This window comes from Photinus pyralis, unplaced genomic scaffold (assembly GCF_008802855.1).
Source record: "Photinus pyralis isolate 1611_PpyrPB1 unplaced genomic scaffold, Ppyr1.3 Ppyr1.4_LG1, whole genome shotgun sequence".
Classification (NCBI taxonomy): Eukaryota; Metazoa; Arthropoda; class Insecta; order Coleoptera; family Lampyridae; genus Photinus; species Photinus pyralis.
Genome location: NW_022170249.1, coordinates 25,131,660 through 25,157,224, shown reverse-complemented (window position 1 = coordinate 25,157,224; position 25,565 = coordinate 25,131,660). Strand labels below are relative to the sequence as shown.

The window sequence follows — 25,565 nt, the reverse complement described above, 5'->3', positions numbered from 1 at the left end:
GATGTCCCCAGGTTCTCCAGAAATACACAGATATATGAGGTGTATCTTTCGACATAGTAACCTTCTGATTAATATAGCAAACCCAAAAATCCCCAAAAAAACTATTTCCAAAACTTTGCGGTAATTTTGTATTTAATTTTACGAGTAAACAATTTAAGGAAAATTTTGAAGGAAATTAGAAAAATTTATGTTACCATAGCTAAACGTTAGTAAATTTATTCATTTGCCAAAAAATTCACCCTTTTTTTTCTTCAATTTTATGTTCAGCCACTGCTCACCGTAATAAAGGTAAAATCCTGTCCAATTTGATATAACTACATCATAAAATGTTTCTTTCATCATCATTTAAACTGTAGTATGCCCATTTGTAATATCTCTACATCGACTATTCAATGAATGTGGAATCGATACAGCACTTGTTACTTAGTTGTAAATTATTCAAATACCTAGCTAAAGTATTCGGGGTAGTTTCCCTCAGAGCATCAAAGCCTCTAAGATGCAGGGTGCAGACTATTTCTTTAACGCAATTTCGCCAACTGTCAGTCTTACGTGTGTCTTAGGAATATGTCCCGTTTTCATTGGCTATAAAGAGAAGCGTCCTGTGCTTTACACTCATAAGTACTTATATTACATCAGCGTCGCGTTCGTACTTTTCTACAGTTTCTTGCTTTTGCAAACAATAAGTGAAACGAGGAGCAAAATGATGTCCAACAACTTCTACCAGTCCAATAAGGTCTCTAATGTCGGAATCGCCTTCGAGTTCTTCGCGAGCGTCACTTACTTCTATTCAACGTACTTCTCCTGCGTGTTAAAAGCGGACTCGCTCAAAAACACAATCATGAAGATACATAAAGTGGACGTAGTCCTAGAACGGATGGGTCAAGACTTGAGGTACAAGCAAATGATTTTTTACCAACTTGCAACGCAGCTACCACCCCTACTAACGATAATTGTAAACGCGTATATGCAAAACCAGAATATTAAACGGGAGGGTTTCCGACCCATATCCCTTTCAACGTGGTTTATATTCGTATTCCCCGTGTACGTGGTGAATATTTTCGAATATCAATTCTCGTACATTGTCTTGCTGGTACACAGCCGATTTGCGATGCTTAACAGTCAGCTACGTAAACTCAAAGAACACGAAGGTAAAGTATTTCAGTGGAAACTTGAAGACGCGCAACTTCCTGAAACCCTCCGAAAAGTGGATACGTTGATGCGCATGTATGATCACTTGTGCGATGTTGCATGCGAGCTTTCGGTGAATTACACCCTACCAGTCGTGGTTATATTGGCATTCCAGTATGGAATTATTCTTTTCTCTATCTTCTATTGCTACTGGATGGTAAGTTGGCAACGTTGACAATGTTAAATATTTTCGTTCTAGTTTACCTTAAAACCATACTCGGCACTGTGCTGGTTAATTTGGGCGTTGATTAACATAACTGAAGTACTTCATACCTCAATTGCATGCCACTTGGCATCCGTTGAAGCAAGTGTTACAGCTTCAGTTGTCCACAAGTTGCTGTTAAAGTCATATCATAAGGAGGTGATGTACAAGGTCCGTACATTCATAGTGTTTGCACCCTTTTTTGGGATGATCTTATTGAAATTAAAAAAATATATCAGCAGTAGGTTTCCAAATTTCAAACATTGTGTCCCCTCTCTACCATTAATTGACTGACTTGATATTCTTTCCAGCTAATGAGTTTCTCAAGGCTCTTGATGCATCGTCGAGTGAAATTTACAATTTGGGGCATGTTTCCATACGACGCTTCGCTAATCTTTATAGTAAGATAAAAAAAGGTACGTTTGTTAACACGTCGTGATTGTGTTTTAGATTGTCGGTGCAGCCGCAACTTACATGACCATTATGCTGCAGTTTCAACAAGCATCTCTACCAATGACTTGTAAAGTTAGCACTGTTAATAACAATAGCGCTATTCACTAGAGTGGGCTAGCTACTTTTTGTGTGTTAGGGGGTGTAAGTTTCGTCACAAGTTATACTTAACTGCCATCCTGGATTTGGGTAACAGTAATTCAGGCACTTATTTCGTTAAATTCGTTTAATTTGACCATTCATAGTATGCAGTGAAAGTAATACACGTTGTATTACTTTCACTGCATACTATGAATGGTCAAATTGTGAACTGTACCAATATTAAAACATTATAATTTGTTAGTAAATAAAATCGTGCTACGTATGTGTATAATATGTCTCCATCTCTTAGGAAGTAAACCAGGTTGGAAATAGTTTATACTTTGATTCCTATATGATCTACAGAATACGTAATATTTCCTGTATCAATGCGGTCGGAAATTTGAAACGAAGCTTATTGTAACGTGATTTATAAATTCGGGTTCGATTTATATCAATATTTATTAAACAAAACTAAACACTACAAAAACTGTACAATTTATATCGACCATTTATATTACACACTTCGCAATTTATATCAGATTTTCGCGCTCAATGTTTCGTCCGTACTCGATCTCATTCGATAGTAAAACTGCTGCGATGTTCGGTCCGCAACCATTTATACACGCAAGCAATGTAAGTCCAGAACACTCGCGTAATTACCGGATAAGTCTGGAATATTCCTATACAAATCCCACTATCGCGCGCGTAGAAAATTCCAGAGCGCCAAAGGCGACGTCATGTCTGGAGCGTTTCCGTTACAATATTATAAACAAATAAAAAATGAATATGTTATTATCAATTACATACCAGATTTTCAGTCGATGCCCGGACGTTTTGCGTCTAGATATTTTGCTCCCGGATCATTTTCACCCTAAATAGTTATTTACATAAAAGTTAGGAAAATGAGACATTGTCAGGGAAGCTCGAAATGGGGTAAATGATAATCAAAATTTCATTTACTTATACAGGGTGGTGACTTGCATAACGCATCATAGGGATTTCAATGTAAAATTCATAACATGCGATTATTGGCTCCCCAAATTATTGTAGACCAAAAATGTATTAAGGTTTTTTTTTAAAACACTTTTTTTACGCCAATCAACCGTATTAGTTTTCAATTTTTTGCATAATAAAGACGGAAAATTGGAAAAATAAAACCCCCATCTTTTTCAATAATCTGTGATGCCATGGAATTTTATGCGTTACGCATTCTTCATATTTTTTACTTGCTTTTAAAGTACCAATAACGTTTCGATTGTTTGTGGTTTGATAGCAATACGCTATCTTGATTATAATGTGATATGATGTAATAACTTTCAATTAAAAAAATTAATTTTATTATTTTTCCAGATTTCTATAAATAAATTTTAGATTATCGAAACGGTATTGGTACTTTCAAAGCAAGCAAAAAATATCATGAAGAATAAATTTTTTTCATAAATCAATATTTTTAAAAAAATTCCCTCTTGTATACCCCATCGCTTTACACCCTGTATATATAATTTTTAAATAATATGTATAAATGAAATGTATGGGGAAGGTTTTGTGATCTTTGTTCCGAATTAAATCAGATATTACTGACCAGAAAATATTGAAGTACGAGGCCCCTTTGGGGCCGAGTACTTTAATTTCCGAGTCACGTAGTTTCGTTTTACTGAAGAGTTTTGTATTAATTTTACCCGAAATCGAATTTTAATATAAGATTTCCAGTTTCATATATAGAACCTTTGATTAATGTCATTCTATCAGTGATGACAGGAGTCATTACGAACATTGTGACAGGTGGGGCCGGAAAACTGACAGGTGCGGCCGGTAAAGTGACAGGCGGCAGGAAATGTAGTCTGGTCTGCCTCTGTCATTGAATAGTACATTATTCTACAAGTAAAGAAAAGTGACAGTATTCCAGTGAGTGAAAATAGTTACATTTAGAGAGTATCTGAAAAGTACTTAATAATGTATTGTACAAGGTGTCGCAAATTCGAGGGTGACCATTAAGATCTCTGAAACCGTAAGAGATAAGTCGATTAAATAGAGGCAAAGTTGGAAATTTTGATGAATTTTGAAAACAAGGAACACATTCGCTCAGTAAATGGTCAAGTATTGTTCATGTGTTTTTTTAACCGAAACGTCACACTTAAACAGGGCCGGATTAACGCATAAGCAGACTTAAGCACGTGCTTAGGGCACCAGTCAAATTGGGGCACCAACCAAAAAATATTGAGCAAATGAGGAAAAAAAGAAACTTCTTTAATTTTAATTTTTTGTATCTTAAATAAACAATTTATTAAACAAATATTAAATATTGTAGGTTCTAACAAGCTTGATTAAATGAATTAATAATTTTGAAATAATTTATAATACAAGATATACACTTTGGCAAACATTACTCTTATTGTGTTCCATGTGAAATGATGCAGGCGCAGTGGAATGCTCGCCCTATGAAATAAATACTCATCATGGGCTGGCATCCAACCGTAACATTATATGAATTTTCCGAAATACGGGCCTCGCACTTACGACGAAAATTAAACTTTTTATAAACAGTCTCGGGGCCAATGAAGCAATTAAGTCGTCACCCAAAGAGACTTAGAAACCAAAAAGGCGATGTTGTGACCATTCGATCTAACGTGCTCCCCGCTCAGCTTTAAGGCCGATTCCCACTTCCTGTCCAGCATTGCTCAAGTAACAATCGGTACACACAATGTCATCACGAATGCGCTATTTAAGAATATCAAACGTCCGCGGCTTATTAACGAGCTCCTAAAAGCGAGTTCATGATTTTGGACTTCCTGTCCATCCGTCCGTCCTTCCGTCTGTGTACATGTCCGTCCACTTGTGAACAATGATAACTCGCGACTGGGTTACTGAAAATTTAATCAATTCTTCCTTAGGTTATGATAAACTTAATACTGAAAACAGATTTGGCAAATTAAACCGTCCGCGAGTTATCATGTACACAGACGGACGGGCAGAAAGTCCAAATGACCAAAATTTAATCAGTTAGTCCCTTGACCATTGTCTACCTATTACCATAGTGTAAGAATAGTACACTATGCTATTACTGAAAACAGAATGGGAAAATTCGAAACCGTTCGCAAGTTATCATGTACACAAACGGACGGACGGACAGAAAATCCAAAATCATGAATCGTTAATAAAGTGCTATTTTAATACTTGAAGGTAATTATTCTGTGAACAGTTGAAGATAGGTTACAAGCAACCTAAATTTTGCTGGGGAATCCAAAAATACAATAATATACGGGTATTTGTATTTAAGAATAAAGTAAAGTTTTATGCCTGGCTTTTTTGGGGCATACATACATACATGTTGTGTCAAAATATGCGAAATTCAAAACAAAATCCACGGATCGGAGCGAATTTCCGTACACGCTTCTATTTGATTTTTATTGAATTTATCCGTTACTAAATCAAGTCTGTATGTATGTATCTTTATCAATTTTCTGACTGCATGTATCAATTTATAATTAGACGATGCAACGTAAAGAAAAAAAAAGGGGGCCCCGAAAATTCTCATTGCTTAGAGAGCCTCTCGAGACATTAATCCGGCCCTCTAAAATTTAATCATACCAGCTTCTAGGAGAGAAAATTTTAAGTGGCATTTGTTTTCGAAAATCTTCTCAAATTAAGTCACACATTTTAAAAAATTTGCAAATTATAGTACCTACTTGTCCGGTCGTTAGTGCTTTCTTTTTTTTCTTTGTTAAGTGTTGAACCTTTTAGGTCCTTAGAAGCCTTCAAAAACATTAAAAAATTTTAAGGATCGAGCATTCCTTAATTTTTGAGTTTTAGGGATTTAGACCCTAATATATTCAGTCTTTAAGAGTCTTTGAAAATCCCTTAACACTCTTAATAGACTTGTGCGTGTCCTTAAGGGATTTTTAAGAGCGCTTACTAGTCACCTAAGCCTCAAAGAGCATTTAGGATCCTCCAGACTCATATATGCTTCGAGTTTTACCAGGTCTTTAATTAATAAAAGTCTTTAAAGGGCAGAGTCTGTGATGTTTCACGATGTATAGGTGTGAAAATGGTACCTCTGCGTTGGTTACACCAATAATGTTGATTTTTATTGATTGATTATTAATGTGCCTCGGTTGCTCGTTAATAATCCTTTTCTGGCCTCAAGGATACGGGGCCAAGGCTAAATAATAAGTCAATAATCTTTATTAAAATTTGAAATGGGTCGTATTTTCTTAAAGAATGACCTTAGCTGTAATGCCTACACAACGTTGTGCTCAGATAAAGCGCCAAATTTAATTATCCCAGCAAGATCAAAATCGATACGTTACCTGAATTATACCTTTAAATCAATAAATACTATCAAATTTCCCCGGTATCCCGTCAGCCCAGTCCGACCCACCTAGTTTTAAAAATTTTCATGTTAAAAATTGGTCCCTATGATCCCAAACCGATGCTCCTTTGTAGACCAGTGACCAGTGAAAAAGTTGGGTAATGTGCTACAATCTTGTTTTGGGTCCAGTCCAAGAATATGGCTCCTGTCGTCGTCTTGCCTTGGTTCCCCTATGTAACTCATCTCGTTGTTCCTCCCCAATCCTTCTTTTCTTTCCTTAATTTTCATTAAAAAAAAATTGAGTTGAGCTTAACTTAAGCGTAGCTTAAAATCCATAACAAGCTTTGTTGCAAATGGTTACCATGGATTTTAAGCTATGCTTAAGTTAAGCTCCGCTTAAATTTGTCGATGCAAACGTCCATTAGAGGTCCACAGCGAATGAAAACCTTCTCCTTCCTTCTGTTTTATTCACTTTCCCACCGTACGTGAAAGAATTAAGGAAGATCAAAAGGAAAAATACAGCAAAGTACATTTGGGTGACCTCTAGCGCAAGAATAAGAAAAACTAAGAAGTGAAAACTTTACCAATAAAACTAACTACGTTTTAAGATACTTTCGTAATAAAATAGTTGAAATGTAATAACAGAACCGTATTTTAGATACCTACATAATAATTTGAAATTAACACTTAATGCACTGGTTTAAAAGAACATTTAACGATGAACGCAAAGTCGCTACTTGACGAGGTTTGACGAAATAGTTGCGCATGCTGCCAAGCAACATCACCTTTACCTCCAGATAATCGGGCTGTTATGACAATAAATCTTGATCCGCTAACCGCAGTTGTGCGAAATTCCACTGTATCTGAAACGAAACAGCTTTAACAAAAAAGATCAAAATAGCCGCCTTACTTTCTGGCATCTTAATGGTGGTTGCATTACTCTCTATTGTAACTTCAACTTTTCCATTTTCATAGAGCTTATGTTCCAACTTCACGTCGACAACGTCAATAACTTGGGTGGCATCTTCAACTTCAAATTTCCAGCTAATCACACCAAAATCAGTGCCCTCTGTAAAACGAACATCAAAACACTAAATTTGACGCATATCCACTAACCAGCTCGAGCCAAATAAACCATCTTCCAGTCCTTCTCCTCCTTTCGAAAAATGCCGGTCATATTGAAGGCACCGGCGTGCCAACCATTGACGGAACTGACCGAACCATCCTTTTTCGCACATTCGTATTTGTCTAAAGCTGCAGAATATCGCACGGTCTCAGTCTCATTCCCCTTGAACACGAACACGTAGGAGTCAATTTTCGGTTGGATTTCTCCGCGCATCAGTCGCCAAAGTTCTGAGCCGGAAGTGCGGCCTTGTTTCTCTTTATCACTAGCCTTTCTAAATAAAATTGGTTAGGGAATGTAGTGGTGGTGGATGTGCTTACTTTTCGCACATCAGCTCGACTAATTCCAGCAAAACTCGTTTGGTGAGGTAGTCCACTCGCGCTTTGCTCGAGCTTCTTTGGCGCTCGTTTCTCAGTTTGATTAGTGCGTCGACTAACTCTTTCTCCGTGCATTTAGTGCGTCGTCGCAGCACCGTCTTGTGGTTCGAGGAATAGCGCCAGGTGACATCTTGTACTTCCTCCGAGGAATACGCGATGACGTATGACACTTGCTTACCCCAACCGTTCTCGTACATCAACGGCGTATCGCACACGTTTTCGCAAGGATCGCAATGTAACCATCGCTTCTGCGAATGCATAAATACCTACCCAAGAGATTATTTACCAGGGAAGATACGTGGAGGGTGATTTACCTCGGTCCATACGTGATCGGTTTGATCGACTATTAATCTCGCGTCCCATCCCATCGCGCAGCAAATTAGGGTAAACGTATTGGCCCATTCGCCGCAACGTCCACATCTGGTCAATAATAAAATGTTGACATCGTTGTACCTGGGGAACGGTGTCAGCCGGTGGCAGCTATGGCACTTGTGCATCTAAAATTTACACTGTGCCTTCACTCCACCCCCAAAGTTCTCACCTCAACTCTATTCGTATGAATCAATAAGCTAGGATCGTCGCTCATGTGCGCGAAAAATGTATTACCATTGCAGTACTGACAATCGGGGCTATCCACCCATTTGAAAAACTCGTTTTTAAACCAATCCAGCACCTCCGGCAAGAGGAAATCGTCAAGGGTGTAGTCGAAGTCGCTAACTTTAGCTGTTGGAAAATGTCCATTATCATAGCGCACGGTTACAGTTCGTTACCTTCTTTGGCTGTCTCCTGGAGTTTACGTAGACGATTTTGGGCATTGTTTTCTAATTTTAGCTTGGGTATAACGGCTAATGCCCGGTTTTGTAAGTCTTTGTCTGCGTAGGATAATGCAGTATGGAATGCCAATTCCACTTCGTTTAGAAAGGGATTAGTAAATAGCTATAAAGAGAAATAAAAACGTTGAAGCGGCGTTGCAAATTAGACAGGGGCTGATAGGTTCCTGAACATTCGCGAAACGGAAAAGAGAAAGTAAATGAAAGAGTCAAGGGGTGAATGTTGGAAGGGACATACTAAGGAAACACGGTGGTGAGATGAAGAGTAACAATGCGCAAAAATAGGCCATTTAAATTTTTCAATATGGCTTACGTCTATTAATATCTTTCATTACTATCATTACTGAAGTGAGGGGGGGGGGGGGGTTAAAACTATTGAATCTGGAACGAACTGAGAATCTAATTGTCAACCTGTGTTAAGGTATTTTCATTTTACGTAAAAAAAACTGCACATACCAAAAATCACTGACCTTACCCTAGGGCAATTTTCCACTACGCAGAAATCTCTGGATGTCGACGACACTTCCAAATAATCCGGACTAAAAAGACATTGTAATTTCTTGTAGTCAGTTTAGTTGCAAAAGTGATGACTTAGGGACTGGGTTGGCAAAACGAAAAACCTATTTACAAAACCCACACTTTGACACAAAAACCCACCCAACGACCTATACAAAAACCCATACAAAATCCCTAAGAATTTGAGACACAAAATGAGACAAAATCGAGATAATTTTTATATAGTATTTAATAACAAAATATAATGTAGTTTACTTGGAAACAGACAGGTACTGATAGATCAGTCTTATATTCTTATTCCCAGTTTCAAAAAATAACTTTAAGAACTCGAACTGGGTTCGTTGGGTTCTCGCTCTCGTCCATACGGTCCATATTCATACACAACAAAAACAAGAAAAATTCACGTTGAAAATATTTATAGTTTAAAAAAAGTAAAACTCGCCTTTTAATTTTTAATTCACATATCAAAAAGAAACACACTAAAACACTCCTATTTTATTACAACACTTAACCAAAAACAACCAGTCTAAGTTCAAACAGCAGTACAGCGAGACAGCCGCCGTAGACTAAACGGCATCCTTTCTCTCTTATTTTTTCTATAAAATTCACCTTTTTAGGACTCTTATTAATATCAATTAAAAAGTTACTTATTGTTAAAAGGAACCAATTATTGATTTTATACGAAATAAAAGGAAAATTTACAGTACCTCTTAAATAATATTCCTTGGAATTGATGACCTTTGTCATACAGAACCGCCCGTCGTGTAGAGATAATACCTACCTTCTAAATTGCCCTAATTTAATAGATCTATTTTTGACACCCTGTATACTTTCTACTCGCCAAAGAGAGGCAATGGACAAAATTGAATGAAAGCAGCGATGGAAACTTAGGAAACTAAGATCCACCTCTGCGTGCTCTGTGTAAACGTTAATAATAAAGACAATACCATGCGTGTTTCGTTCGCACGATTATTTGAAACGATTAAATAACTAATTCCAACAGCCAGGTGCTCATAAAATATACATGGCCTCAATGGTTTATTAAAGATTCAATTTACATGTACTTTCGGGCTAGAGCAAGGCACACTTGCCTAAACGCTTGAAAGATGGCGGGTGCAAAACACTTTTTTAGCGCAATATCGCCGACGGTGTGCCTAACGTGCATTTTAGGCATATGTCCAGTATTCATAAATTACAGAGGCAATGCTCTGTTTACTCATAAATACCTCTACTGCGTTAGTATCGGCTTCGTACTGTTCTACAGTGCCGTATTGGTGCGTACGGCAAATGAGACTAGAAAGAGCATATTGTCGAATAGTTACTACAACTCGAATAAGGTGTCGAATATCGGAATCGCCTTCGAGTTCTTTGGTTGCGTTACGTACTTTTATTCGACCCACCTCGCTTGCTTATTCAAAGCGAACGCGATGAAGAACACAATTATGAAGCTTTACAAGGTGGACTTGACACTGGCGAGATTTGGCCAAGATCTGAAATACAAACGAATGGTTTTGTACCAACTGACAACCCAATTGCCACCGATTGTTGTCATGACTCTAAATGCTATTGTGCAAAGTGAGAATATTAAAAGGGAAGGTTTTTTACCACTGTCGCCCTTGATATGGTTGTTATTCGTATATCCGATAGCTGTCGTCAATATTTTCGAAAACCAATTTTCCTACATTGTACTGTTTGTGCATCGCCGTTTCCTGATGCTGAACGAACAACTTATAAAACTTGATTTAGTCGACCAAGAAAGCAATCGAGTGTTTCACTTTAAGGAAAATAACTCGGAATTGCACTTGAGAAAAATTGATACCTTAATGCGCATGTACGATGAACTGTGTGACGTCACACAAGAGCTTTCGGCCAATTACACGCTGCCTATAGCGATTGCTTTAGTATTCCAATATAGTTTTCTTATGTTTAGCATATTTTATTGCTACTGGATGGTAATTTAATTCATGCTAGCAAATTATAAACGCCAACGTTTTAGTTTACGACAAAACCAGTCTCGGTACTATGTTGGACCATGTGGGCTCTCATCCATATTGTCGATGCGCTTCACACCACCGTCTCATGCCATTTGGCTGCAAACCAAGCAAGTAATACAGGCAGAATTGTGCACAAATTGCTCTTGAAGCCATATCATAAGGAAATACAAAATCAGGTATGCACTTCGTCTGCAACCAGTAGGTATACGACTTCACTTTAGGGTAAAAGGAGTACAGCTCTTAAAACACTATCAACAATATAAACTGATAACAATTTGTTTCAGTTAATGAATTTTTCGAGACTTCTAATGCACCGCCAAGTGAAATTTACAATTTGGGGAATGTTTCCGTACAACGCTTCGTTGCTATTCACGGTATCGTGTTAAAAATAGCATCTTCAACACGAATAAATGCGAAAATTTCAGATGATCAGTGCCGCAGCAACTTATATAATTATTATGCTCCAGTTTCAGCAAGCGTCATTGCCGATGACTTGTAAAATCATGACCACCAACGACACTAAGCACTAAAATACAACAAAACTTACGTATTTCATAGGTGGTAATACAACTAAAGGAACATCATGTAGAAGTTTTCGATCACTGATGGTATCATTCGCACTTTTAGCACTTTCCTGGAAAGAAATAAAAAAATTAGTAATCATTTTTCATTATTTCAACGATAATTAAATGGCAACCCCTAATATAATCAACTGTTGTCAACACAAGACATCTGGTGCAACATGAGCAGTTGTAAGAATATAACTTTGCTCCTATAAAATGGAGGATTGTTAATCCCGACGGCCATTTTTAATCATTTATTGGTCAATGCCTCTTCTTACTACCAATCCCAGATGGTGAAAGTCAAAGAAGGCCACATCCGCCTTCCTGAAGTAATTAAAGAACAAAGACAAAGACAAATTGGCGTCAGGTTGCCAGAAATTTAGCTAGTTGACATTATTTTTCCCCAGACAAATATTGGTCTTGGTATGATTGCAGTTCAAAAACCGTACATTAATTTTTTACCTAGTGTTGTCAATAGTCTGTTTGTTAATCACTTCAGGAAGAAAGATGTGGCCTTGGAGTCTGAGAAATTGTTGAAACTGTTTCAACAGGTTGGTGCACCCGCGCACAACGCCCTAATCGTGTGAGAATATTAGAAAATGTGTCTGATAGATCGGCGTCTAACTTTTTTTCCTGGTGTGCCGTACATCGTTATATTAGTAATAAAAAAAATGCTACTCCATACAGTATGTATTTTTTTACGGACAATATAAAAAAAGTTTATTATTTCTCCGTAACGAAACGTTGTATTGAAACTCGCTCAATGCTATCTTGTAAAGCTCAAGAAGAGGTTACCATTTTTCTATATCTTATCAAATAACATCACACAAAAATTTGGCAAATTTCGGTTTTGTGACCTATCTTCGGTTTTCTTTAAAGCATGATAATAACTCTTTTAATTACGCATCTTTTCTCTACTTTGAGCATCGTCGTATCTTCTATAGTTTCGGAGATCTCCATAAAAGACATCCTTGAATTTTGGAGATTTTTAGGGGTGCGAATTGTTGCCTACAGGGTGATCCAGGTATATGCTTGATAATTTCAAAATTTGAGTAAGTTTAGATTTGTAAGGACGTTCAATTAAAGTTTTGCGATCGTTTTTCTGCATTAGAATTCTACAGTGTGTTGAACTTTTAATAGCTTTAGGAAATGTGTGAGACAAGATGTCGGGATAACGAGATACATCTTTATTTTAATTGAGTTTATCTGCTCCAAACCGCAGAATAGGAATTAGGTCCGCTCTGTGTTGTAGGAAAGGCAACATTGCAAATTTAACCATACGTGAGAAATTGATTTATTACCTTAGCTCTCAGTTACTTCGTGGGGCAAGAACAACGCTAACGAATCAATGATTAAAGATGGCAGTTTTCATTAATAAGAAGCCATTTTGTAGGTGGTAATTACTTAAAAAGAAATAGGTAGAGATTATTCCGGGGAAATTTTGATTCATTCGGATTTGGGCTACGGGAGAGTGAACCGTAGTGCTCAAAAGATGATTTTTTCGAGTTTTAGAAATTCTGTCCAATCGTTCACTTTCCCTGTTAATTTAGACAGTTACTTCATTCCCTTCTATACAGGGTGTTTGTAAAACATGCGGCAAAAATTAAAGAGGTTATTATTAAAAATATTTTGATGACTTTTGAAAGCGCTTTTGTTTTTGAAAGTATCCGGGAGACGATGAGGAGAAGATTGGAGGGTTGCATCCGAGCTGGAGGTAGCCATTTTCAACAATTCTAGCAGATTAAGAAATGATACATGTAATTTTTAGTCATAAATTGTTATTATAGTGGAAACGTGTCGCCCTGTATTTTCGCAACAAAACACTTTTTCAAAATTCATCAAAGGATAAACAAGTTAAAAAAGTAATCGTAAACAATTTACAAAAAGCGCATTTCCACTTGCATCATTTCCCATTTGTAAGGTGCAGCTTCTATTAAAATTTCGTAAAAATCCGACTGCAAATAAGTTGCATATGCGCAATCTATTTTTGACCAGCTACTTCAATTTCAGTTTATAAGAAAAATCCTACCCTAAAATGTTAGAAGAATATGGTTCAATACAAAAGTTACCGTGTACAACGCACAACTGCACACGGACAGACAGACAGGCGGAGAGAGAAACGGACAGGCAGACGGGCACACAGCAATACAACATTATAAACGATCTCGAGGGGGGCTATGGTTGGTAAAAATTAATTCCTTCCTTCGATGAGACCTTTCATTAGAGTACCATGAAGAATAAAACTAGTTCCACTCCCCCCCCCCCCCCGTTCTCATCCTACCCATACTTTGATAAGAGGACAGAAAAAAGCGCAGTAGTTGGTAGAAAACGATTCCTTTCGTTGAGACCTTTAATTAGGCCCCGTCATTCACTGATCTCGAAAAAGAGTCGCACGGGAAAGTTATAGTTTGTACAAACCAATGTATTTCGATGAGACCTTTCATTAGAATACCATGAAGGGTAGAACATGTGTCCCGTCTCCCCCCCCCTCCCCCATTTCCTAAAGTTTAACTTGGCACCACTAAAGACATGCGTTTGCCAAATCTGAGACCAATTGATTGTCGTATGTAAAAGTTATGCACGTTTTACTTTAAAAAACAGCATCTCAGGAAATAATTCGGGGGGGGGGGGGGGATTTTAGACAGCGAAATTTGATGGCCGTCTGGCACGCCTTCAAGGTATATGTTAAAGATACATTCCAAGACTCTAGGACCATTCCCCTAGATGTAGTTCGAAACGGCAGAAGTGGGTCCGGACGGACGGATAAAACGCAAACAAGACCACTTTTTTTTAATTCTTAAAAAATGCGCGCTAAAAACACGGACAGACGGACGGACAGACAGACGGGCGGACAAAGTGGCCACAATAACGCCCTTTTTTTTAATATTTGTGAAAATGCGCTAAAATGCTTAGAATAGACCAATGAATTGCTTCTTTAATTTATGCCGCATGTTTTATAAACACCCTATATATTGATTTTATCAAGTTTAATCTAGCGTGTATAAATTAATAGTGGTACACTCGAATTTTAGAAGACCTTAGAAGTTTTTTTTCGCCTTTGACGAACCATTTTATTTAGCCACCAAACTACGTGGATATTCCTTGGTATTTCCCGACCGGAAAATTTTCTGGGACTTTTTCTGGATTAACTATGAGACGATTGTTGCGATCTTCTTCTTTATTCGAAACGTAAACCCGAAAAACTATTAATTTGAACTATACAGTGACAACGTACGTGGTTCCCAACCGTCTGTCTCAAGATTTTTTTCCTACTAACTCCCTCCCTCTACCTCCCCTTTCAACACGATTTCGGGTACAATAGTCCGCCAATTGGAATTGCCATCCCACGAAAGCACAGGAGAAAGAGTTTGTTCCTCCGCACTGAACTTCCGCCGACTCGTCTTCTCGATCCAGAGAATGATCTCGTGCCAAATTTGCAATTGTAATCAAACATACCTAATTAACGGATAACGGAATATGATCCAAATCATCTGGTCGCCGAGGTTTCTGAACGCTACTAAAAAAACAATGCTCTATAGAAATCAAAAGATGCAAAAAGGACAACCTTCCATTCCACCAAATACTTACAGATTTGTTCTTACAATTCCACTAGTCAAATAATTTATTGGAAAATCGGGTCTTTAAATTTCGGACACCCTGGAATTTTTGTACACATTGAAGGAGGGGGGGGGGGGTTATTTCATCTGAAAAATGATGCATCATTGCTTGTAGAAATATTTGACGTCACTCTTCTTTTCTTTTGAGAATGTAGCCACAACATTCTTTCTACCCATATGTATAGTGATCGATTTCTGTTTCTGTTTCTTCTTCATTTTTCGTTTCTGCACTTTTCAGACGGGACATCTAACCGTCATCCGTTCCATCATACAATTCTACCCTGGGGTACCTTTTTGAGCTTGTTTTCAGGGGAATTTTTGGCCCCTTATGTGATGGTTTTGTTCATCCGTCCGTCTGTTCCTCGTCTAACACGAGAACGAAAAAAGACGGCAATGTCAAACCTTCACCAATAGATTTTTACAAATTGAAGGATGAGTGCGATTGAATATGAGCCGGATTAAAAGTCGCGTTTCCGAATGTGAGCCGAGTGTCAAAAAATCGTATCCGATTCTTGGTATCTCGTTTTTAATTACCAAATCAGTTGTCGAAGCGATACCCCTAACCTATGTTAATATAAATTTGGCCCATTTGTTGTCATAACAATATTTCATTGGAATTCCACGATAACCTACCCAAGCATGCGAAACGATGTTTATATAAATAAAAATGTATTGCACACACAATATCGATATTTCGTGATAAGTATCAACTTCAATTATTAATAGAAAATAAGCTGATCACCAAGTGAACACATAAAATTTATCATCAGCGATATAGTTATTATGGCTTGAATAATCACGAGAACAAAATGCCGTGAAAGACAGGAATCACCAAAAAGTGGCGTGTTCGTGGTTGATTAATTGATAGATATCGAGATTGTTTAATCAAATGCAACCATTTATTACCATTTCAGTTTAAATCACTCGTCGTTTCTGGGCATTACTAACCCAATCAAAGTGTTGTGCGCGCTTTTAAGTGAAACCCAAAATGTACTCCAATCAACTTTACAGCGCTTTAAACCCAACGTTTTTCCTATCGTTACTTTCCGGCACCAACCCAATTTACGCCCAAAATATTAATGGGAAATACGTTCTGAAATCCTCGTTAATGTTCAAGTTCATCACCATGGCCTACGTGTTTATATATTCCTGCAGCTTAATTTACGAATACAATAGAGGCGATTCATTACGAGATAACGTATACATGGGTAATGCAATATCCAGCATCGGACGCGCACTCGATATTTTAGGACAAATTATATTGATCTACGCCATTTATATTCTCAGCTTCGTACTTCCACCACGCATACAAAATATCATCGAAAGGATCTGCACGGTGGACTCCATCTTTGAGGAGCTGGGGCACAAAATCAACTATCGCAAGATTTTCTGGCAGCAAGTGTCGCTGTTTGTTATTGGACTGGTAGCAATTACCTTCAACATTTCCATTTCGATGCGCGGAAGTCAAGCGATGCTATTTATTTATTACTTCCCGATTATTATCATTTTTATAATGGAATGCCAGTTCTCGTTTTTGGTATTTTTAATTTACCAGCGTTTTAAGATACTGAACGAGATTTTGCAAAAAATGTTCGGTGCACAGGGTAAGTAATACACGTTCAAAGTTGGATTTCATTCTCACATCCTATACACAAATTTAATGGAAAAGGACCCAAAAATTTCTTAATTTTTTGAGAAGATCCATTGCCAGGCAGATGGAAGGACAAATATCAAGTGTATTTTGTATAACTAATGGCCCTCTCAATTTGATACTCCAATGCGAAATTAACATGAAATTAAAAAATATTTCAGTTTTTTAGGACACCCACTACAAATGGCATTTTTACTTAAAAATTAATATACCACACACAGTGGCATCAAAGAATACACTGTTCCGTTAAAAAAACATCCGGCCGTCTACAGCGAAGGTATTTTTATTACGAGTACAACAATATACGGCACAACAAAAAACAAAAATTGGCAACTCTTTTGGTTTCAACTGGATGGTGCACCGGCGCACAAACTAATCGGGTGAGAATACCTATCGGGTAGGTAAATTACATGAAAAATAGAAAAATTGTCCGATATGTGTTCTCGTACGATTAGGGCATTGTCCGCGGGTGCACCATCCTGTTGAAACCAACAGTTTCCAACTTTTGTTTTTTTGTGTACATATGTGCCCTATATCGTTGTATTCGTAATAAAATCTGCTACCCAATATAGTAGGTACGGTATGTTATGGCAAAGTGGCAATGAGAAAGTGTTTTTATTTTGTTGCTTCTGTTCAAATAACATCAGAAAAAAAATTAAAAACGAAATCGGCAAATTTCGGTTTTTTTTCGGAAGTAATCGGAATTTTCTTACTTTCTTTAAAGCATGATAATAATTGTTTAATTGCACAACTTTTCCCTAATTTGACCACCGTCGTATCTTCTACGGTCTCGGAGAGCTGCGTCCCTGAAAACAGTCTATATAAGATGTCCCAAATTCGACGGTGACCATTGGGATCTCGGAAACCCTAAAAGATATAACGTTGATAAAATGAAGACAAACTTGTTGTACCAAATCCAGCACTTTCGGCCCGTGTGGCGCAGTTCAGTTGAAACTGGACTGTGGTGCTAAGGGTCCCTGGTTAGAATCCGGGTTCGAGCATGGATATGTGTAAATGTATGGGTTGGATTGGTAGAGCACCCTTGGGCGAAACCTCACCCACTCAAAAATAAAGGCGACAAAGTTAAAAAAAATCCGAACACACTCGGAGAAATTTAAAAAAAAACTTTTTTTGGTTTTATTTTATTTAAGAAATTTGATTCTCTTTCTCTATTTCACAAGACGTCAATTGGCCAGCTGTAAAAATACAGTTAAAACGACTCTGCATTTTTTATTTTACAATTTGAGAGAGCTCTAAAAATGACAAGCACAAAAAACAAGGTGGCTATGAAACTTGCAAACTATCCTTTTTCAAATAAACCAAGCGAGCTCTAAAATTCACGATTAACTTTTTCCTCGATGATTTTGTAAACGTTTCTTCCAACATTCATACTCTAAAAAACGGCCAGTTGCATTCTTTTATGTTATGGTTGCTCCGAAAACATATTGCAGAATCCCATGTTTTGAAACCTTTGACCATACAGCTCCCAAACGAAACGCTTCGCTGTTTTGATCACCTCTCTCACCTCACCACCTATCGTTATATACGTAAAGTACGCGAATGTCAATGTTCCCTTCGGCGTAGATGTTGGAACTCAACTTAAACACGATTCAATTTACTTATATAGTAAACAAAAACTAAGAACATTCTTAAATCTGAAAGAATCCACCTTCGTTCCTTATCGCCGGTGGCTAATCCTTTATCGACTTTATGGCAACCTGAAGGCGCCCCGATGTAGCTCTAGATTTTTAAAATATTCGCTACAAAAACAAAAAAAATCAGCAGTCGTCTAGTACCAAGTTGTAACATTCGTCCCATGGAATTCTAATTTGTTGTATAAATTTTCCCGCCTTTTAGCGCATTTTCCAAAAAGAAAATGAACGCTATTGTCCACACTTTGGCCGTCTGTACCAGTACTACTCCCCCAGTGTAAACTTTTTCGTTGTGGTTTCTTTCTTATACAGTGTACAGCCAAGACCAGAATGAGAAATTGGATTGGTCACTTATTCCCTCCCGAGTCATTACTAATTTCGTGCGGGGAAAATGCGCTTTCGTCGGTCACGAGTGACCACGTTTTCATATTGTTTGTATTTTTCTTAATTTTTTATTCCTAACTCTTCTGAATGTACGTAAGTTACACATTTCCCCTCGTATTTCCCCCTGCCCTCCGCAGTGACTTATTTATTAATTTTTCCAATTTATAGTTATGATGCTAAGCGATAAAAGGAATTTTTTTTATTTAAATGAATAGACATCTTCCTGTATAAATACGGCGAGTGGTTTAAGTACTCATTGTTTAGTTACAGTGGCTAATAAAATACTGATCTGTATTACCAAAAATGCGCTTTCATCATGCATATGCTGATATACAACTTGTTTTAAAATGATCCAGTAGGCCCTGACTTTATTTAGATATTTTGTTTTGATTAGATTTCGCAGTTGGCTTTGAAAATTGTACCTTGTGTTCACATATGCTTATAAATTAAAGGTTGAAATTGTAAAATGTACGGTAGAACTATAACACCCTGTACATCGGTAACGAAGCGTTTGCGGACCTATGTTTATATGAACTTTTAGTCATAAAATCAGTCAAAGAATTATCCCTTCCGTATTTGCATATTTAGGAACGCCCTGTATAAATACGTGGATGATATAAAATAAAGCGTTAGTTGTCGTAGTAGGCTAGTAGGACTAAAATCCAAATCGGATTTAAATCCTACAAAAGATGTCTTAATTTGTTGCCCAATATGACTATATCCGGCGGAATTGTACTTAAGGGGGGAGGAGGGGGCTACAAAAATGGTATTGTTGCGGTTCTACGATTATATCTGACAATATGAAAAAAAACAACCCTATTAAAAGTATTAGGGAATTGATTTCTGCATTGAATGAGCATATTTTTTGAACCACCCGCTCCTCATCGCAGGTTGAACAAAACTATGAAAAACGAGCTTTTGCTCCAGCGATTTTGTACGCGCATTAACATGACCTTCTGTCTTAATTCAGTTTTTCCTCGATCCCGTGGGAATGTCGGGAAGCGCTTTCGGAGTATACCTTAAAACCTTCACAGAAATCCAAGTTTTAAATGTAAAACGTAAAATCCTTTTTTTCCGTTGCCGTAAAAATTTCGGAAAATTCTTTTTAGTGCTCCCCCACAATCTCCAAGGAATCTGGATGCAAAATTTCAGCTTTCTACGCCCAGTAGGACCTTCAAAAGATTATTGAGTGATTTCAATCCCATGATCCATTCCCTGTTACTAATTTTGTTATGGGGATTGTAATATTTTCCACTTTTAATTTTAATTCAGAGAAATTATAGGTTTTGTAACTTCTTGTGTAAGTATTAAAAGTCATAAGAAAAATATGTTGTAATTTAATTCGAAAAACACTTTCCGAAATATCCACGGAAACGGGAAAAAACGGGATTTCGAAAAGACAGTATGAAGTGCGCCGGGACTGCTAGTATTCGATAAAAAAAAGATGTTCATCGGACTTCAACTAAACTCGAAATAAATAATATGAAACCTGAAATCGAAATTTAAGAATTAAACATTTTCTTATAGAACGTGGCCTGTAGAATCCATAATTTCAAACAGTTCCAGGATTGAGCTACTGGATCAAAAGTTACAGCCCTTTGAATTTTCTTTCGAAATTGGTTTCTAGTCTATAACTTTTGATTGAGAAGTCTGATCGAAAAAGTACGAATTGTTTTGGATTCTACGCACCAAAATTAATAAGAAAAAATGTTTTCCCGAGAAATTTTGGTGCAGTCGATTTTTGGTAAAAAAGGAAGGTTGTACACTGCCTTTTTTTGCCTCGAAAAAAAAATTGTCTCAGATCGATCGGGAAAAAACATTTTCTTATAGGATGTGGCCTGTAGAATCCATAATTTCATACAGTTCCAAGATTGGGCTACTGGATCAAAAGTTACAGCCCTTTGAATTTTCTTTCGAAATTGGTTTCTAGTCTATAACTTTTGATTGAGAAGTCTAATCGAAAAAGAACGAATTGTTCTGGATTCTACGCACCAAAATTAATAAGAAAAAGTGTTTTCCCGAGATATTTTGGTGCAGTCGATTTTTGGTAAAAAAGGAAGGTTGTACACTGCCTTTTTTTGCCTCGAAAAAAAAATTGTCTCAGATCGACCGGGAAAAAAAATTTTCTTATAGAATGTGGCCTGTAGAATCCATAATTTCAAACAGTTCCAAGATTGAGCTACTGGATCAAAAGTTACAGCCCTTTGAATTTTCTTTCGAAATTGGTTTCTAGTCTATAACTTTTGATTGAGAAGTCTAATCGAAAAAGTACGAATTGTTTTGGATTCTACGCACCAAAATTAATAAGAAAAAGTGTTTCCCGAGAAATTTTGGTGCAGTCGATTTTTGGTAAAAAAGGAAGGTTATACACTGCCTTTTTTTGAGCCTCGAAAAAAAAATTGTCTCAGATCGACCCGGAAAAAAAATTTTCTTATAGAATGTGGCCTGTAGAATCCATAATTTCAAACAGTTCCAAGATTGGGCTACTAGTTCAAAAGTTACAGCCCTTTGAATTTTCTTTCGAAATTGGTTTCTAGTCTATAACTTTTGATTGAGAAGTCTAATCGAAAAAGTACGAATTGTTTTGGATTCTACGCACCAAATTTAATAAGAAAAAGTGTTTTCCCGAGAAATTTTGGTGCAGTCGATTTTTGGCAAAAAAGGAAGGTTATACACTGCCTTTTTTTTGCCTCGAAAAAAAAATTGTCTCAGATCGACCGGGAAAAAACATTTTCTTATAGAATGTGGCCTGTAGAATCCATAATTTCAAACAGTTCCAAGATTGGGCTACTGGATCAAAAGTTACAGCCCTTTGAATTTTCTTTCGACATTAATTTCTAGTCTATAACTTTTGATTGATTTTAATTTCCATTTTTCTAGACCCCCAGTTTATAATCCGCACCCTGTATGGTCCAAAATATTATTAAAATACACAAAACTTTCTACCATATTATCGTACAAAAGCACAATTTTATCAAGTCCTGCTTTAGGGCCAAAAATGGCCCTCCGCGCTGTCGATACAGCCTGTTCTAACATGGATGATAACAAACCTCGGATTAGCAAGGCAACACTACAAATACTAAATTACCTACACTGAGAATTATGAGGCGACACAAACAATCCTTATTAACACCTCTTCCAAATACCACTTACCTTGATTTACGGCCACCAATCTCTCCACCAATTAAATGACTTCGGCTAGGAAAAAAATCAGGGTAACGTGAATAAATCAAGAAATTAGGGAAATATAAATTACTTTATTAAAAAATAACAACCTTTATATCTACACAAATTAACAAAGAATAACAACAAAAGGCCATAACTCAACTTTATCTATAAGTAATTAAATTAACTTAGCGTACAACAAAATTAAAAACGCCTGCACAAATCACAAATCCAAACAAGAACTATGACGAACCTCTAAAACACAGAATTCCACACAAAACCACATTCTCAAAACGTTACAAAAACTGCGCCTACACTTCCGTAAACATTCTCTATGGGAAGTCGCGCCTGGAAGTAAATTTTACCTTCAAAACGATCTATGTTTAACTCCATTGTTCTAGACTGTAAGTAGCTCATATCCATCTATAATTGTGTAGTATCATACCGAATAAAATGCGTTTGCCGCACTTCACACATTAAAACCGTATTGTATTTTGTATCTTTATCGGGAGCAGAATATTGGTTAATTTACAAATTTCGTCCCACCAATTTCCGTCACCTTAAGCAGAATTAACTTGTTTCGTGCTGTGCCAAAATGCCAAAATGAAACAGGATAATTCTAATGCTTTTTCTACAATAGCCTCGGAACGAATTGTGCTACCTAGTTTTATTGAAAAATGATCTATTTATGGACATGTCAAATTGAAGATATCAGTTGATAAGTAGGTCCCACAAAGTTCATTAACATCGGTCCCACCAATATTGAGATTTCATCTTTTAAAGTGAGTGGACCTTTCACATTACACTTAGCTCTTCTACTACCTACCTTACTTGTAACATTTTCCCTTTTTCAAAATTATACAATGCGAATAGAATCGAATACAATCATAAACAGCAGAAAGTACCTGTATGTTATGCAACTTGCACAACTTCAAAATCAATAAAATCATAAATTCTAAAAATTATACAAGCCTAATAATAAAAAAAAACAATTTATAATTACAAAGACTACGTTATAATCGTAACAAATGAGGGGTCACAGTAGGGTTACCACACTCAGCAGCAACTTCACATTGTTTCTAATATTACTCCTAAATTTACAGAGGTGGAGTCCAAGAATTCAAAGAAAATTGCAACCCTCATGGAGGTATATGATTCTTTGGTGGATCTGGCCAACGACATCAACAGAAATTACACCTTTCAAATCTTAATATGCTTCACACTGCTGTTTATAAAGACAGTGTTCGCAATATTTTTTGCATATTACGAGTACTTCGCAAGTATCTTCGACCAATTAAACACACTCTAACGACTCATTTGCAGGTCTTGGGTGCGCATATGAGAGCAGTAAGCTGGGGTTTATGGTCGGTAATTGATTGGAACGAAATACTTTTGCTCGCGATCACGTGTCAAATTGCGGCAACACAGGTATATAGCTCATGTGATTTAATAAAACGATCTGAGAATACTTGTTACATTGTAGGCTCGTCAAACTGGCGTAGAAGTCCACAAGTTACTAATGAACTCTCGTAATAACGACATCAAGGATAAAGTACGTAAAACAAATGATACATTTAAATTCACAGGGTCTTTTTTCAGCTAACCATTTTCTCTCAACAAATTTTTCACTGTCCCGTCCAATTTACAGCCTGCGGATTATTTACGATCGATTCACAACTGCTATTCACGGTTTGTAAAATAAAAATAAAATCCAAAATGAGATTATTAATCATTTCAGATAATAGGATCGGGAACAGTATATCTACTTATCATGTTGCAGTTCCAAGAAGGAACAGAGGAGGCGAATTGCAACATCGCAAACGCAACTGCTCTTTAAACGTACTTTTTACAAATAAACTTACTGAAACTTTAGGAATGGCCCCTTTCGAAGGCTCGGGTTCAATCGAACTGTCGGATGAGCTACCACTCGGCTCATCTTGTATCAATTGCGCAAAAACATTTGTATTCAACTCCTGAGACAGGGCATTGCGAAACATCTGCAAACTCACAACCGAAACGCTGGGCGGAAGAACCCAGACACTCCCATCCTAAAACACCGCATTAACCCGATATGTTCGTTCAGAATAAGTCGTACCTCCAAGAATCCCATGAGTTTTAAACATTCCAAACCACCAGACACGTTCAAAATCTTCGTTGAGAGCGTCAAGTTTGATTTTTGAAGCAATCGTACCTTTGAATTTGTGGGGGCTTTTATCACGTTATCAGCTATTTTTATTAATATCCGTATTGCTTCTTCGTATATCTCCTTGGTGTTTGTTTGTAATTGTTGTAAGGCAGTTTTTAAGGAATCCATGAAAACCAAAAATTATCCAAACAGAAAACATAACCTTAAAAAAGTTTGACGTTTCACCTTCTGATAAAATTTTAGCCACGTTGCCATGTAATGTAGTATACAGAGTGGACGGGTAATCTTGTTCTATAACACCTCTTTTCGAAATATTGAAATTAACGTAAAAGTGTCTTTGAATCATACTTTTCGGATGAGGTGGGCCTTATACTTTAAAAGCGCATAATTGTGCTATAGCATTTTTCGTCCCATTGTCAAACGATTTTAGATGTAACATGGTGCTGATTTTTCCTGTCAGTGAGTCCGTTATAAACTGCTACTGCAGATTTCGAAATATTTCCCTTCTGTATGTTCACGTGTGGGTTTCCAGAGCCCTTTAAAATATTTAGGGAACACTAGACTCTAGAGCTTTCTAAAGGACATTAAAGGCTCGCGCATTTACAGCTTTTTAAAGCTTTATACGATTTCCAAAGTCCGTAACAACATAAAAGCTTTTAAGATGACTAGCTCAAGAACCTTCAAAAGCTTTAAGAAGTTTTCCAGTGTCGCTAAAGCCTTTTGATATTTAAAGTATTAGAAAAAAGATCAAGGGGCGTCTTTTGGAATCTCCTTGATATTTGCGGGTACTAAAAGCTATTATTATAGTTCAAGAGGTCTTTAAGAAGGAAGACATGTTATCCTTATTTTTAGTCTTAAAAATTATCTGAAAAGCATTTCATACGATATTAAGGGTATTTATTAAAGGTTTGAGCTGTTATTAGTTTTAAAGGTCTCTAAAAATGTTTAAAAGCCTTTAAGGGTTTAAAAGTCTTTCCCTTTTTTAAAAACTAAACCTGCAAAAGCTTTTGTGGACCTTTAAGAGCATTTTGTGTTTAAGAACCTTTATCATCTTTGCAATCCTTCAGAAACATTTAAAATACTTGAAGGGCCTATATTTTACGGGATACTTTAGTGATTAAGAATAATAGACCAGCTTTGTAAAATTTTTAAGACATTTGTAGTGTACATACTTAACCCATACGCTAACTTCACACACAATAGTACGCAAATAAAATGAACCCGGTAACTTTTAAAAATTGCCACCGGAATGGCTATTTCCTCCAAAAACTAAACATCCCGCCTAAATTTGAAATAGAAAAGTCGTATTCTTCGTAT

At 36.9% G+C, this 25,565-nt stretch overlaps 3 protein-coding genes across 3 annotated transcripts; 2 read left to right on the top strand and 1 right to left on the bottom strand.

Annotated features, from left to right (window-relative positions):
- The first annotated feature begins 496 nt into the window (after window positions 1–496).
- LOC116158934 (putative gustatory receptor 28a) lies at window positions 497–1,982 on the top strand. Its single transcript, XM_031471809.1, has 4 exons — window positions 497–1,345; window positions 1,388–1,561; window positions 1,702–1,791; window positions 1,841–1,982. Exons 1-4 carry the CDS (start codon window positions 497–499, stop codon window positions 1,949–1,951), a joined length of 1,224 nt encoding a protein of 407 aa, XP_031327669.1. The 3' UTR covers window positions 1,952–1,982.
- A 4,860-nt stretch (window positions 1,983–6,842) lies between these two features.
- On the bottom strand, window positions 6,843–24,567 carry LOC116167656 (peptide-N(4)-(N-acetyl-beta-glucosaminyl)asparagine amidase). Its single transcript, XM_031483092.1, has 10 exons — window positions 24,198–24,567; window positions 23,965–24,150; window positions 11,618–11,704; window positions 8,501–8,666; window positions 8,272–8,453; window positions 8,045–8,227; window positions 7,674–7,996; window positions 7,347–7,627; window positions 7,141–7,299; window positions 6,843–7,093 (listed from the first exon to the last, which is right to left on the bottom strand). Exons 1-10 carry the CDS (start codon window positions 24,414–24,416, stop codon window positions 6,918–6,920), a joined length of 1,962 nt encoding a protein of 653 aa, XP_031338952.1. The 5' UTR covers window positions 24,417–24,567; the 3' UTR covers window positions 6,843–6,917.
- Window positions 16,011–23,974, top strand: LOC116167672 (putative gustatory receptor 28b). Its single transcript, XM_031483121.1, has 6 exons — window positions 16,011–16,854; window positions 23,206–23,378; window positions 23,426–23,530; window positions 23,586–23,654; window positions 23,702–23,791; window positions 23,841–23,974. Exons 1-6 carry the CDS (start codon window positions 16,239–16,241, stop codon window positions 23,937–23,939), a joined length of 1,152 nt encoding a protein of 383 aa, XP_031338981.1. The 5' UTR covers window positions 16,011–16,238; the 3' UTR covers window positions 23,940–23,974.
- Window positions 24,568–25,565: the final 998 nt, after the last annotated feature.

Excerpts from the sequence above, each read along its gene's own strand:
- LOC116158934 (XM_031471809.1), top strand. The coding sequence starts at position 497 with ATGCAGGGTGCAGACTATTTCTTTAACGCAATTTCGCCAACTGTCAGT. Across the intron at positions 1,346-1,387 it reads TCTTCTATTGCTACTGGATG|TTTACCTTAAAACCATACTC; the intron begins GTAAGTTGGCAA and ends TTTTCGTTCTAG. Across the intron at positions 1,792-1,840 it reads ACGCTTCGCTAATCTTTATA|ATTGTCGGTGCAGCCGCAAC; the intron begins GTAAGATAAAAA and ends ATTGTGTTTTAG.
- LOC116167672 (XM_031483121.1), top strand. The coding sequence starts at position 16,239 with ATGTACTCCAATCAACTTTACAGCGCTTTAAACCCAACGTTTTTCCTA. Across the intron at positions 16,855-23,205 it reads AAAAATGTTCGGTGCACAGG|AGGTGGAGTCCAAGAATTCA; the intron begins GTAAGTAATACA and ends CTAAATTTACAG. Across the intron at positions 23,379-23,425 it reads TTGCATATTACGAGTACTTC|GTCTTGGGTGCGCATATGAG; the intron begins GCAAGTATCTTC and ends ACTCATTTGCAG.
- LOC116167656 (XM_031483092.1), bottom strand. The coding sequence starts at position 24,416 with ATGGATTCCTTAAAAACTGCCTTACAACAATTACAAACAAACACCAAG. Across the intron at positions 11,705-23,964 it reads GGGCCATTCCTAAAGTTTCA|GAAAGTGCTAAAAGTGCGAA; the intron begins GTAAGTTTATTT and ends ATTTCTTTCCAG. Across the intron at positions 7,300-7,346 it reads GGTTTATTTGGCTCGAGCTG|AGGGCACTGATTTTGGTGTG; the intron begins GTTAGTGGATAT and ends TTCGTTTTACAG.